Source organism: Ruditapes philippinarum, unplaced genomic scaffold (genome assembly GCF_026571515.1).
Source record: "Ruditapes philippinarum isolate M1 unplaced genomic scaffold, ASM2657151v2 ctg328_1_1_1_1, whole genome shotgun sequence".
Taxonomy (NCBI): Eukaryota; Metazoa; Mollusca; class Bivalvia; order Venerida; family Veneridae; genus Ruditapes; species Ruditapes philippinarum.
In genome coordinates, this window is record NW_026857729.1 from 232,673 (window position 1) to 247,169 (window position 14,497).

The 14,497-nt window shown below is 34.1% G+C and overlaps 2 protein-coding genes across 2 annotated transcripts; both read right to left on the minus strand.

Moving 5' to 3' along the window:
* Positions 1–1,563: 1,563 nt before the first annotated feature.
* On the minus strand, positions 1,564–6,626 carry LOC132750728 (salivary glue protein Sgs-3-like). Its single transcript, XM_060740763.1, has 4 exons — positions 6,283–6,626; positions 4,768–4,850; positions 3,901–4,083; positions 1,564–2,134 (listed from the first exon to the last, which is right to left on the minus strand). Exons 1-4 carry the CDS (start codon positions 6,544–6,546, stop codon positions 1,900–1,902), a joined length of 765 nt encoding a protein of 254 aa, XP_060596746.1. The 5' UTR covers positions 6,547–6,626; the 3' UTR covers positions 1,564–1,899.
* Positions 6,627–7,651: 1,025 nt separating this feature from the next.
* On the minus strand, positions 7,652–13,706 carry LOC132750735 (uncharacterized). The gene is made up of 5 exons (XM_060740770.1): positions 13,485–13,706; positions 10,373–10,486; positions 9,299–9,453; positions 8,834–8,937; positions 7,652–7,848 (listed from the first exon to the last, which is right to left on the minus strand). Exons 1-5 carry the CDS (start codon positions 13,641–13,643, stop codon positions 7,652–7,654), a joined length of 729 nt encoding a protein of 242 aa, XP_060596753.1. The 5' UTR covers positions 13,644–13,706.
* Between the last annotated feature and the right edge of the window lie 791 nt (positions 13,707–14,497).

Below are 14,497 nucleotides of genomic sequence, written 5' to 3' on the forward strand. Positions count from 1 at the left end.
AAATGAGTGCACTGGCTGGAGTGTTATGCACTGGAGTGTTAAAAAGAAAAACAATCCTGTAAACTTTATTGAAACTTTGAAGACATTTTGAAATTTCAATCTGCGTAAGAAAAAGAAACGTATATTTAAAGTGCTCGCGCTTGATTGAAACAAACAAGGCTTTTGATATCAATTTTCTTATATGAGAACTCCACTTTAATCTGAAACAAATAAAAATGAAGGTTTGAAATGCTAATAAATGATATGCTTTAATCTGTTTTTGACATTAAGTACCAAAATTTGTGTATTAGATTTTTAGATAAAAGAGTGGTGACGTAAAAGACCTGTTTTAAATGGTTTTAAGTCTCTTTTGAGAAGACAGCTGTCAAAAGGTCATTCAAAATGCCTAAATTGTGATTCAATTTTTCTAAAAAAGGTTTTCGTCCACGAGAATAATAAGAACTTAAACGTTGGAACCAATAAACGCCTTAGTTGCACCTCTAGCAAGAGGGGGACCAGACAATTTATGATTTCCCGCCATTTTTCTTCAAATGCCAGTACAGTTAAATCGTCGCTTTTTTTCGTGCTAAAATGAAAAAGCTAGTGTATTGGTCCAGTAGAGCAATGACTAATAGAAAGAAAATATTCGGCTTATTTCCACAGCTGTCCAAAGCAACCCTCCGGTAGAGGCGTGGCCTGTGTTACACATGGCTGGTCAATAAACAATGATACCATTTCATTATTGGGCGTATAGTAAAGGTATAAATTGTAATTGCGATGAAAGTGTTGCCTTAGTTACGTGAAAAATGGTTTTCATTTACTTACATTTATTTATGACAGGCATTCAAAACTACAAGACATTATAAGAAATTGGCCAAGCTGTAACCACAAATAAAATTGATATGTCAAAGCCACTGTTATTGTTCATTCTCTTTCTAAAAGCGCTACATGTAAAATACTGGATTTTCACAACATTATTTCAGTCGATTTATCGCCACGCATGGAATAAATTAATAATAATAATAATAATAATAATAATAATAATGATAATAATAATAATGATAATGATAATAATAATAATGATAATAGAAATAATAATAATAATGATAATGATAATAATAATAATAATGATAATGATAATGATAATAATAATAATGATAATAATAATAATAATAATAATAACATGGCAACCAACTGAAATTAAATCTGGTACAAATTGAAATGGAGGATTGAAAGCGACGTATTAAAGCAAATTATTGCCAAGAGGAATAGTTAAAATGTTACTCATCTTTTTGTAATTATAACATTGTTGTTAAACATTTTTTTTTTAAATAAATTGAAAATTTACGGTTACAGCAAAACAAGCGTAACTGAAAGATATCGGTCGATTGTAATAAGCGATGAACCCGCATTTTAACACAAAAAGAATAACTATATGAAATTTTATTTGGATTTACAAATGTTTACAATTGTGAAATTCTACTGAATTGACAAATAATTTTGTATCAGACATATATACTCAGTTAAATTTGATATGTTTTATTTGTTTATTTATTTATTTATTTATTTATTGAAATATACGTTTAATGTAATCCTAACACTGACATAGAAACCTGGTATTTAGTGTTCACATTCCTTAACTGCAGAAATGTCATTTGTTATATACAAAAATGCAAATTAAGCAATTTACTTATTTAAAAAAAAAATCAGAAAAAGTAGACAAGGGCGTTAAATAATAGGATAATAATTGATGGATTTCTGATTAATATATCAATATTATTGATTCATTGGTTTTAAAATTGTCAGTCGGCAATCACTCACGTCATACGTCTGACAGTCAGTGAATGCAATCAAGGCGTTATCGGAATAATGGATAAGCTAGGATAAGGGGAATAATTCCTCCAAAATCACTCCCACGTATTAAATATTACAGAAACAGTATCCAATATCGCATTCTCCTTTGTCACATTTTTTCTGGCACCATTCATTCCAATAATCCCCGCCCACTATTTCGTTAGACGTGCACCTGCCTAATGGCGTCGTGTCACTTGTTGTTGTTGTTGGCGGAAATGACGTACTCGCGGGTAAAGCAGTGACTTCCGTACATTGACACGTATCTAGTGGACAGTTACCCTTATTGCATTCCTCCGTACACCTAGAACAAGAAAAATATGTGATTAATTCTTCTGAAAGTACACACAATATTATAATTAAGATGAACCGAACCAGATGCGCAATTTTATACCTCTATTTGTTTCAAATGGTAGCGTATTCGGACCATTTTACCTCGCCCAGATATAGCCACCATATAATAAATGTTACTACCGAAATTCGGATAAGTAATAAAAAGAGCATCGAAACTCGAGGCTATCTGATTTGTACAAAATCAGATTGCTTCGAGTGTTTTGGTGTTCTTTCTCTTTTGTATTATAGTAAAACATAAAAACACGTTCCCTGTTGTCACAAAATGAAACCCCAGAACAAAGTAACCAATGAACGAGCATCTGAATATGATATTTCTATCGCTGCCCTCATAATAAGTAAACCCCAATATGTGTTTTATACCATAATGTTGTTTAATGAAATCAAGAGTTTAATTTAATTATGTAATTTTTTATCCCATTTAATCCGTTAAATAGAACATTTCATAGCCTTGGCGACAAATAAAAGTTTTATAGAGATTTTTTCGTTTGTGTCAAATGAATATTATATAAACACTTATTTGAATGGCTAGGATTGTGACGAGCACTTTAAAGTCCGTGGCCGAGTGGTTAAGGTTTCCTGACTCCCGATCACTTACTCCATAACGGTGTGTTCGAATCCTCGCAAAGAACCTTTGAATTCCATCATCAAGTTGCAGGTGGCTGAATCTACGCAGGTGCCTGCTCCCTCATTAAATAATACATGAAGCGGCACGTGAGGTCTTCTCCATTCCACCAATAAAGCTGGAAAGTCGCCAAATGACCTTTACTAAATCGGTGCAACTTAAAACCCCCCAAAACACTTTAGATTCAAAGTGGCTGTTTGAAAATTTGTTTGATGCCTTATCATTTACATGTGCTTCAATATAAAAACTTTCATGTATTTCAATATACAAATATATCGCAATCTTGGCTCAGTTGTAATTTTATAAAATATGAAAGGGATTGGTTGAGATGAGGGGAGGAGCTAAAGGGCGGAGTTTGAAAATCTGACACTATACGCATATCAATCTTAAAAAAAAATCTTAAAGGTATTTTGACACATCTAATGGAAGGTCTTATCTCAATCACATACAAAATTTACCCGTTCAAATCGGAAACATAATGAAGTAAATCACCACAATGGGTTTTCCTAAAACTGAAATTGGGTTCACTTGTAGTATATATTTCTTACTAAATCTTCATCGAAAAGCAGTAATTAAGCATTGAAAAAAAACATTGATGAAAAGTAATGTTATACTTGGATCAACCGTTGTTTATTTCAGTCGAAATAAAAAAAATGTTAAAATGGCTCCAAGAAGGAAATTATGGGCTGTGTACGGGCGTGTAATTTGTGCCGATTTTAAAGGTGAACAAGTACAATTCAAAATACTTCAAAATGATAAATTCACATTTTGTTGAGATATTCTTATTTAGAAAACTGTCATTTTGCTGTTCTGAGCATTTTAGTGACAGGTAAAAGGGCGGTAGTACAAAACAGGAAAAATTGCAAATTCTAGTTATAGTACAGCGACGAGACTGTAAATGTAATTGTAATGATACCATGGCTTATGGCTGCATCTCGGGTTTTCTCTACAAAAAAAAAAGGATGGAACAAAATAACGTTGTATTTTCGAATTTTAATATTACGTTACTATGCCAGAAACTATAGATGGCTTAAATCGGACACCATATGTAGCAGAACCTTTGAGCTTGTTCTATAAAATATGTAAATACTTACCAATTATCAAACACCTTAATTCCTTTCCAAATGCTAAGAGCCAGACAAACTTTTGTTCCAAGTTTGGGCAATGTTGTAGGTGCTGTAACTGTGGTGGTGGACTGGGTCACAACTTTGTTTACAAAGGTACATTTACATGACATAGAAGGACAGTTTCCCTTTGAGCAAGTATCAGCGCACAGTCTGTAAATACATGTGATATAACATATATACTGTATACATTACCAACCAAAGGTCAAGGTCTCAATAAAGTCAACATCTAAATATTCTTCAGGAGTTTTCCATATATTAATTGGTGAAAGTCAATAACAAATCAAAAATCAAAGTCGAAAATTGTTCCAAAATATTATTTTCTACAATTTTTATTCAAACATGAAACTATAAATATCGTGTAATTAAAGAAAAATACGGTTAGCAGAACGTCTTAGATATGATCATAAATATTATTTACATACATGTATCAAATATACATGTATATTAAGCTAGCTTTTTAGTTAAAAATATCTTAATGAAAGCTATGGTCAATTGTACACAAAATGATTTGACAATCGGTTACATACAACGGGAAAAAACGAACTGCAGTACAACCAAAATGCTGACTTGTACTTCAAGATTGTTAAATAACAATTTAAGGTTACAAATGAAAACCTAATAAAATAATAAAAATAAAAATAATTACTATTTATTATAAAGTATTATATACATTGCCGAATTAAAAGTATGCATTCAACTATAACGTAATCTACGCCTATCCGGTTCACAATAGACTGATCAAGCATTTTTTCTGTCAGGTTGTATTTGTGCATTTGATATAAGGATTAAATATAGTAAAAAGTTATATATGTATAGAAATAATAATAACGGTACCTGTCAAGGTATGAGTTTCCTTCCCAAAGGTTTATAGCTTTACACTCAAGCTGCTTTCCCATACCCCCTGGTGGCAGTTGTGGCTGCAAATATTGGTGTAATCATTTATCATTATTTAGAAAATGGTTTCCAAGAAATGAGTTGGCAATTTCTGCGAAAAAACTTTGAATCTTGGAATGATGGGTACCAGTTATTTGCTTAAAGCTGCACGCCTGCGTGCCAGATGAGCAAAACATATTTCAAGAAAATCAAACTTCAAAAAAATATAATGTACTCAGAATTTAAAAAAAAGAGTAAAGATTTAAGTAAAAAAGCACATGTTATATGCCATTAATGACTGATAAACAATAAGGAAACCCCTCGAAATCCACTCTCTTTATGTAAATTAGTAAAGGTGCGGTCTCACTTACTCCCAGCAGAGCCCAGGACCATCCCGGTAAGTTACCGGGATGATCCGGGACGATCCGGGGTAAAGTTATTGTTGCGGTCACACTTACCCCGGCAGCACTACGGTAGTTCCAAACTAACCAACCAGGATGCGCTCCGGATCATCCAGGCAGAGCCCAGGTGAAGCTACGGTTCATGCCGGTGCTTCCCCGGTCGTTCCCGGATGACGCCGAAAGAGCCCCAGTTGACCCAGGCAGAGCCCCGAGCCCAGGACGATCCAGGCAGAGCCCGGTAGAACCCCGGTGGATTGAAAACGCCCGATAATGATAACATTGATACATAATTTTTATTTAATATAATAATTATTGTTCCAGAATAGTAATTCATGATGATCCTTATGCCATACTGGATAGAAGGGAAATGGGAAGGGTTTTAATACAAACAAGTGCGATCATCATTATTCTTTTGAAATGATCCGGGCTTTGCCGGGACTCTACCGGGATCAACCGTAGCTCTACCTTTATCCTCCGGGGCTTTTCCTGTAGTTACCGGGGCTCTGCCGGCATATACCGGGGCTCTAACATAGCTCTACCGGCTATATCATACCCCGGATCATCCCCGGTTTGTGTCGGCAGAGCTACGGTGCTTCCGCGGTATAACCTCGGTCGTTCCCGGCAGAGCTACGGATGAAGCCAGCAAAGCTATACCTTCCCGGATCATCCCGGACCACCCCGGTGATATTAAATATTTTATTCCATCCGGGGTCGAATGCCGGATGTTTCCGGATCATCCCAGATCATCCCGGACGTTGCCGGCAGAGATACGGATGTACTCCGGTTGTTCCCGACGGACCCCGGTCGTTCCCGGATCACCCCGGACGTCTACCGGGGCTCTGCCGGGATGAAAGTGAGACTGTAGCTTAAAACGGACGATTCGTTTTCCGATCTTCTTTAGTCACTGGCGCGCTATATAAATAACTCTGTGATACGATGCACATTTCCAAGATACAATGACTGAAATACTTATTTTGAAACAACACATAATTGTTTTCACAACAAAGAAATAAAATCTGATTGACAATTTTAATGACCATAAGTGATATGTATATAGAATCAAAGTATTATTTACCGTTGATAATGTCGTACTGGGCAGTGTCGTTGTTGTTGTTGGCCTTGTGGTTGTTGAAGTCGATGTTTGAGTCGTCGTTGTCGTTGTTGTTGGTGGTGGTGGTGGTGCAGATGTTGTTGTTGTCGTTCTTGTTGTTGTTGTTGTTGTTGTTGATGGTTGTTGTGTAGTTGATGCCTTTGTCACGAGTTGTGTCCCATTGCTACAATCACATCCATATACCGGGCAGTTGCCGATGGCACAATTATCTGTACACCATTTGTCCATCTCCGGGTCATTTGTCCAGTTATGTATCCCTCGGCATGGAACTTTCACTCCAGTAAATACCTGAAAGCGACAAAAGTCAAGAGCGATACAATTACTGGTTAAACATTGTCTTTCTATTCTATTAAATGCCCATTATGCCTCAGAAATTATTTTTCTCTGTAGTGCTCAAACGCTATTTATTTTTTGGTCTACTTTTATAGGAAACAAGAGTTGTGCATGCCCTTTTCTATTAATTAAACATTACAAAATATATGTTTGCACTCTCTAAAATGGTAAATATTTATTCGTTATTGAAGCATATTGTGCCTTTATTATTTCAGACTATACAAATTCTCTAAAAGTAGACATTGTGTTAGGTGCAATTTCCCCAAACTCTTCTTTTTGTTTAAAATTTAATCAAAATGGTCCTTTTCTTCAACACAAGCAGCAGACAAATTAGCATATACGTTTCGTTGCTATACATTGAGAGTTATAAGAAGTAAATGCTGGGAAGGATGGATAGAAGGAGACGAAATAATTGAGATAACAAGATAAGTGAGATAATTGTGGTTAGTAAGGTAGTTGAAATTATTAAGATAACAAGATAAGTGAGATAATTGTGATAAGAAAGATAATCATGTGAAATAATTGAGATAACAAGATAAGTGAGATAATTGTGATAAGTAAGATATGTGAAATAATTGAAATAACAAGATAAGTGAGATAATTGTGATTAGTAAGATAGTTGAAATAATTGAGATAACAAGATTAGTGAGTTAATTGTGATAAATAAGATATGTGAAATAATTGAGATAACAAGATAAGTGAGATAATTTTGATAAGAAAGATAATCATGTGAAATAATTGAGATAACAAAATAAGTGTGATAATTGTGATAAGTAAGATATTTGATAACAATTGAGATTACAAGATAAGTGAGATAATTGTGATTAGTAAGATAGTTGTCATAATTGAGATAAGTGAGATAATTGTGATAAGAAAGATAATCATGTGAAATAATTGAGATAACAAGATAAGTGAGATAATTGTGATAAGAAAGATAATTATGTGAAATAATTGAGATAACAAGATAAATGAGCCGAATGAGGTAAAGAATTACTGGTTCTCAAAACAAATTATAGTGTGAAACAAATACTTGAGCAGTCGAATCAGGTGATTTAGTAGTTAGAGCTCGGGGAGACTTTGGTGTTATATTATTCCCGGTCTCCTGTATAGAAACATCAGCACAACCGTAGAATTGTTCCTGCAATCCACATCCTATACAAGCCTTTCCGGTCACTTCATCTACACCCCACGTGTCACCTAGGATACATATGGATAATAAAGATGATCGATGATATTTGTATAAACTTAAGAGTACAAAAAATAGACAATACCGGAGAATCAGTACTAGGGTGAACAAAGATGTTTTTCGCAATTTATGAGTTAAAACAGTGGGATTATTACAACAAGGTTTGTTTTGAGTTGGAAATCTGTACACTTTAAAAATATATTACATAAACAGAAAAAGTTTTCGGGACAAATAATTTACTTCTTTTTTATGGGTTGTAGGGGGAGGGGGAATAAAGAAGTCATACTCATTATATATACGTATCGAGTGAACGTGGGTTCCAACAATTAGCAAGTCATATGTTCACAAAGAAAAAAACCCATCAGGACCAGTATTAATAAATTTTGATGTTCTTTGCAGTTTTATCAAACCAAAACATCTTGGTAAATATTGTAAATGATACAAGCTGTCACAGTTTTAAATATTAAATAAAAAAAGTTGAAAGTATAAAAATAAAAAAAAAGATAATAAAAAAAAAATGAAATATTTGGATCAGAATACGGATCAATTTTATGCTAGCGATCTTAACTTGGATTAACTTTTAAAGCATGTATTATAAAATTATTGATTTTAAGTATTTGAATCAGTTAGGATTACAAATATAACCTTTAAAGGCATAAAATACGGAGATCTTTTAGGAGATAAAACTTTAATACTGATGTTATTTTAATAATGAAAATACGTATTATCATTTATTTGCGCACGCAGCTAAACATTAACAGAGAAGAAAGCACGCATTTATAAGCACGCGCTATTGTTGCACGTTTTAGATATGCGTTAGTCAAAAACCGGACTGCATCAACGGCCCTGGTAACTGACATTGGTAAACTTTTAAACAGACGCGGGCTTTGAATGCGTCCTAGTGTTTCTACAGATATTTATGCACGAGAAAAAGGTGCATTAGCCCTTTATCACCTGAGTATGGTAAGACGTATGATAATTCTATTTCAGTTATACCTGTGTTATATTTCCACTGTAAAACACACTGTGTACATTTCATGTCGGTTGGTAATTTATACGTCATATTCCATACGCCGTACCGCTTTACCGTGATATATGTCCTGAAAAAGAAGGTCAATGGTCATTACGTACTCGTTTATTGTTGGACACATCTTTGCTAGATCGATTTTGTTTTAAATTATTCAGATCAATTTGATCATATGAAAACTTAAGGTTTATTAGGACAATGATGTCATATATTGAGACGCGGTCAATATGTTCAAACCCGAAATTGGTTTGTATGACAATTTACTTAACCGTTAGAAAATGAGATAATTATGAAATGTAGATAGATAATTTCTTTCTTTTTTTCTTCTGAATTTTTTTTTTAAAAAAATATAAAAAAAACACAAAATAACAAACAACCAAACAAAACAAAAAACGATGCAGAAACGATAAAAAGCAAACAAAAGATAAGAATACTTAGTGCCGTTGCCGTCAGCTCGCTGTAGCACGTGCGCGTTCAGACAATCATGGGTGACGGCTTTCGTGGCGTCATTGTTCGGGCAGATTCTAAATTCCATCCATCCGTACCGATTACTGGTAATGTCAACTTGTAAATTGATGGTTTGTCCAATCTTAAACGTGGAAATACCAAACGAAATAATTAGATAGCAATAGAAATTATGCAAAAAGTAATGTCATGTGTATGCTTGTACATACCGGTATGTTCTAAAAATAACCTTAATCACTTCAGTATTGTTATATTTTTCTGGTCCTTCGGGATCATTGATGCCAGCACTGTTGAGAATTGAGTACCGCTCAAGCTGGTGCTAGGGGGCGTGAGGGATGTTGCACATATTCATTATCCCTCATGTACAGACTCAATCAAACCGAGTCTGCAATTCTCTTGTAATTTTGTTGTGTTTAATGCTTCCGAGGGATCACTTCGTTTCCAGATTTTTGGTAACGACCTGGTTGTGCGGTACCCTCTGGAAATGGGGATATATTCTTTTAATGAAATTGCTTCATCGATCCATTTTCTTCTACTTCAACTGCTACCGTTGTGTCATTTAGCATTAATATTTTGTACAAGATATGCTGGCAGATCTATAAGATTCTCAGCACAAGGACTCAGCACAAGGATCGATACAAAAACGGAATTCATTATTTCATAGACAGTTCTAAAAACGGACGTGTACTATCTTTTTTTCTTCGACTGCAGTGTCAATGATATTGGATAGATATCAATTATTACTCCTTACCACGACTAAATATCTTAAATGAACTTGTCCACCTTTCAGTCTGGACAAAACCATTTACCCTTTTAAAGGAAAATACCAAACAAGTACTGACTGAATGGCGGACAGTACTGTAAACGGTGGACCGGTTGAACTTGGTCTACACTGGGCGTTTTTGTAGAATCAGTTTTAGGGTTAAAACAAAATACATGTAAATGAGAGGATTGGTTTGTAAATATAAACAACAAATTAGCCCAATGAGATGTTTAAAGATATATATGTATTAAGTTGATATTTCGGGAACCAAAAAGCTTACAGAATATTTCCTAACAATAGTTCCTGTTGCGTATTTCCCACCAGCCTCGTTTTCGCGCTTGCCATTCCAGGGATCCCCACAGACGCCACATTTCCCGCCATTTGATAATTGTGTCTAAAGTAAAATATAAATAATTTTTAAAAAAAAGATAAAAAGTGAATATAACAGATAAATTCTGAACGCATATTTTAATATTTAATGAGAATGTGTATATTGTGTAGCAAATTTTGACGTTTGACCACACTCGGAACACCCCGGACAACTTCACAAAGTCATTTCACACGAAGTTGTCGGAGAAAGTCGATTTGTTAATACGTTTTGGTCGACCATTTATAACACACGGAAACTGTCGAAAATTACCGATTATATACGAACGAATGGTAGGTGAATAAATAGCTTATTAATACGTATGTATTAGCATGTTATCCGTCTGTTTTGGTTACCGTGGAGATTAGCCCGGCTGTTACCCGTTATCTTCCTTTCTGTCTCACAGTGACATGTTTGCCCGCTATTTGTAAACACGGTCGTTATTGAATGTCAATTTTGGTAACTTGCGGCATCATACACCGATCTGCTGTAATCCATACGGGGAATCTTTCGGATTAATAAGATCTGGTTTAATGAAATTGTTATGTCAGTTATGCAGGTCATGTCTTTAATTCACTGATCTTTGAAAAGCCATACCTCCACCTTTTTAAAGTTTATCGATAGAAAACCTAAAGAATGCATAACAAAGATTTTGGACCCCAAGGTCTCCCCGTTCATGCATTATCTATATAAGGCACAAGCCGAAGTTCTGAAACCCAGCAGAAAGAATCTGTCCTTGGTTGGATTCGAACTCACAGCTGTTATGGTCAGGTAATTTGAAGTCAAAGACTATAGCTACGAACGCCCTATACAATTGCAATTTTACGCGTTTCGCTAGTGTTCTTTGCGTGTCGCTATAACGTGTACTGGTCATTCTACCAAACGTTATACATCAGAGGGACCCAGTTGCTCAAAACATTGAATAGAATTAACCAGTGGACCGGTTCCTGATTCTGGAAACAAAATGGCCGATTAATTGATGAAGAATCAGGAAGTTCCGAAAGAATTTATTTTGGGATTATATTTATTATTATATAAAAGGCAAACGTATGTTGGCTGATTTGCGCGTTGCGTTGTCGATAGCGACAACACAACCAATATCGTTATTGCCTTTTCGTCTTGTCCCATATATATATATATAGCGTGCATAGTTAGCGACAGGACGACAAGACGAAAGTCCGACAACGCACAGTTTGACGCTTTGTCGTGTTGTCGCTAGCGACAACAAGACGCACAAAAGTGTTCCAAATCAGCCATCATACAAACGTTTGTCTGATAATATTGTCAAATGGATTTAGAATATGTGAGATCTTCTGAGTAACAAAATGTTAACAAAGTCGTATTTTGACTTCCATAGAAAATTCTGTATCACTGTTTAAGCAACTGTTTGCAAGATGCAAAAGAAGCAAAAAATAAGGGTTAATAAGTAACATTTTTGAAACTGTTACAGGAATAAATAAATAAATAAATAAATAAATAAATAAATAAATAAATAAATAAATAAATAAAATAAGATTAAAATTAAAAGATAAATGAATAAATACATGTATATGATTAAACAAATAATTAAATAAAAATTTGAAATAAATAACAAATCGATTTATCTTTTAATTAATTAATAATTCTAACACTATCGGAAATTTTCCTAAATAGACAAAGAAGGCCGGAAGCGTGCATTATTCTACAACAATGCACTCGCCGTTCTTATTATCTCCCTGTATATTTTCACATTGAGGGCGCCATTTTGTTTAAAAATCTGATAAATAAAAACAATTTTTTGTCGAATTTTGTTGTGAAAACTATCTAGAATGATAGAAAATGGTCTAACTAAGAAAATGAATCCGAACACCAATATCTTTAATTCAGTCGTTAACGCTGTACAGACGTTTAAAGTGTTGTTTACGTGACGTCACAATGTAGCACGTGCAAAACAATCAAATCAAGTACGTTATTTTAATATCGCAGACGAGTTAGGTTTAACATTTATTTCACTTTTAATAATTTGTATTTCGCTTGAAAAATTATAGAGTGAAATAAAATGAACAACCAAAGTTTTATCAACGTTTTCAAAATTCGTTATTCTCAAAATGTTTCTACACACAGTAGATTTAACGACAGTTTTTTTTTTCAATCCACTGGAACAGCCTTTAAAGAACGTTTCTATTGGAAACTCTGAGGCGAAAACAAATTTAACCACCAAACATAAAGTCCAACTTTATAATAATAATTATACTTTTTCTTGACGTGTTAGAATGGAAATAGATATTAATTCTTCGTGCATTATTGTATAATAATGCACGTTTTTCGTTCAAATGCGTTGTAATTAATCACTCAGGCCTATCGGCCTTCGTGATTATATTACTACGCATTTGAACTCAAGCCGTGCATTATTCTACAACAATGCACTCAGAATTGATATCTATTTCCTAAATAAAAAATAAAAGAAACAAAATAAAAATAAAATATAAAAAAAAATAGTAAAAATAGATATTCATTAACTTTAACTTTACAAAAGTTATCGATCCTTCGATCGGTATTGCAAGACATCCTTTGTTCTCAATAAATGGAAACTACCCAGATCAAGAATAATACCAAACTTTTTCTACTTAAATGTGACAAAATGGTTTAGATCTATTGCTATGAGTTCAAATGTTCATAAATCTTAAAACTGTTATACCAGGAACGCGGCAGTGGTTACTTCCCTTGATAAGTATACAAAAACGAAGCGTGCGTAGAGTTTGGGAGCACACGAATAAGTGCCTGCCATGTTTCACATATTTCCGGTACTTGAATAAAGTATACAACGGCTTTTCAGATGACACTTTATTTGTGAGCTAGAGTAATGCAATTTAATCAATGCAGGTAAAAGAATCGGTGGTTGCATAGTACAAAGAATCCATGCAAATATCCAATATAACATGTCGCCTATTGGTGACTTAATATAAACATTTGTTAATTAAAGATGATACTTTTGTGTCCAACTGGTAAATCAACAATTCTGTCCTTTTAGCATTTACATACTTACCAGAAATCCACCACAAGACAAATTGTCATCGATGTTATTACGTGGAGTCTGAAATCCATCACGCCAAGCGCTTGACCGACCTGGAGGATCTATAAGTCTTCCGCCATTTCCAGAAGCTTGGTTAATAATCGCGCAAAATGCTAATATTCTGAGCAACATTCTCTTATATGTTTTATAGACCGAAAAGAAAACCCACAACAAACAAGCCTTTCAATTTTAAGAGATGTTAGTACGATTGTTTTTTAATGTAATTGAAACTTTTCGAAATTGTCTTGATTCGAAAATGATTCGAAATATTTTTAATCAAAAGAGAAGCTAATTTTAATCCAACTCTGGCGACAGCACTGTATTTCACTTAAATATGATACTTTGGGTCAATTTCATATCGTAGCCTACCCTAATACAATTAACGAAGAGACAGGGGGATGTTCCATCGGAAATTAAACAGGATTAGATAAGCCAAGTTTGTTTATAAATTACACACGTGGTGACCTTTCCGCCATTTTGGAATTTTTGGACAGTTTTTGTGCGTTTTTCAACAAGTAAGGTCAGAAAATAAAATATTAAATAATGATAAATCAGATAGCTTTCGGGCGATAGAAAAATGCGAATGTCCACGTTTTGTTCCCGTCATTCAGCGTCAGTTTGACCGGTATAGTAGATAGGCTGAATAGTACTATAGTCTGTCCCATCAAATTTGAACATTCCATTTTTTATTTAATATAATAGTAAAATCATTTAAATTAATGTCATCTTAACCCTGACGTCAATATCTCTAGGCATGTTTTTCATTTTTTTCATAAAGTCAGTAATATGGTCGAAATGTTAAAATTTATATTTTTCCCCGTTGACTTACGTTGTAACCTGACGTGACGTCCATTTCAAAATGGCGGCGCCCATATAGACGTCATTTAGGGTTCGTCTCACAATTACGGTGAAATGTAGCTCGTTTAATTATACAAATTTGATTTATATTTATTTACTTACTGATCAATAGCTAAATGTTATCATTA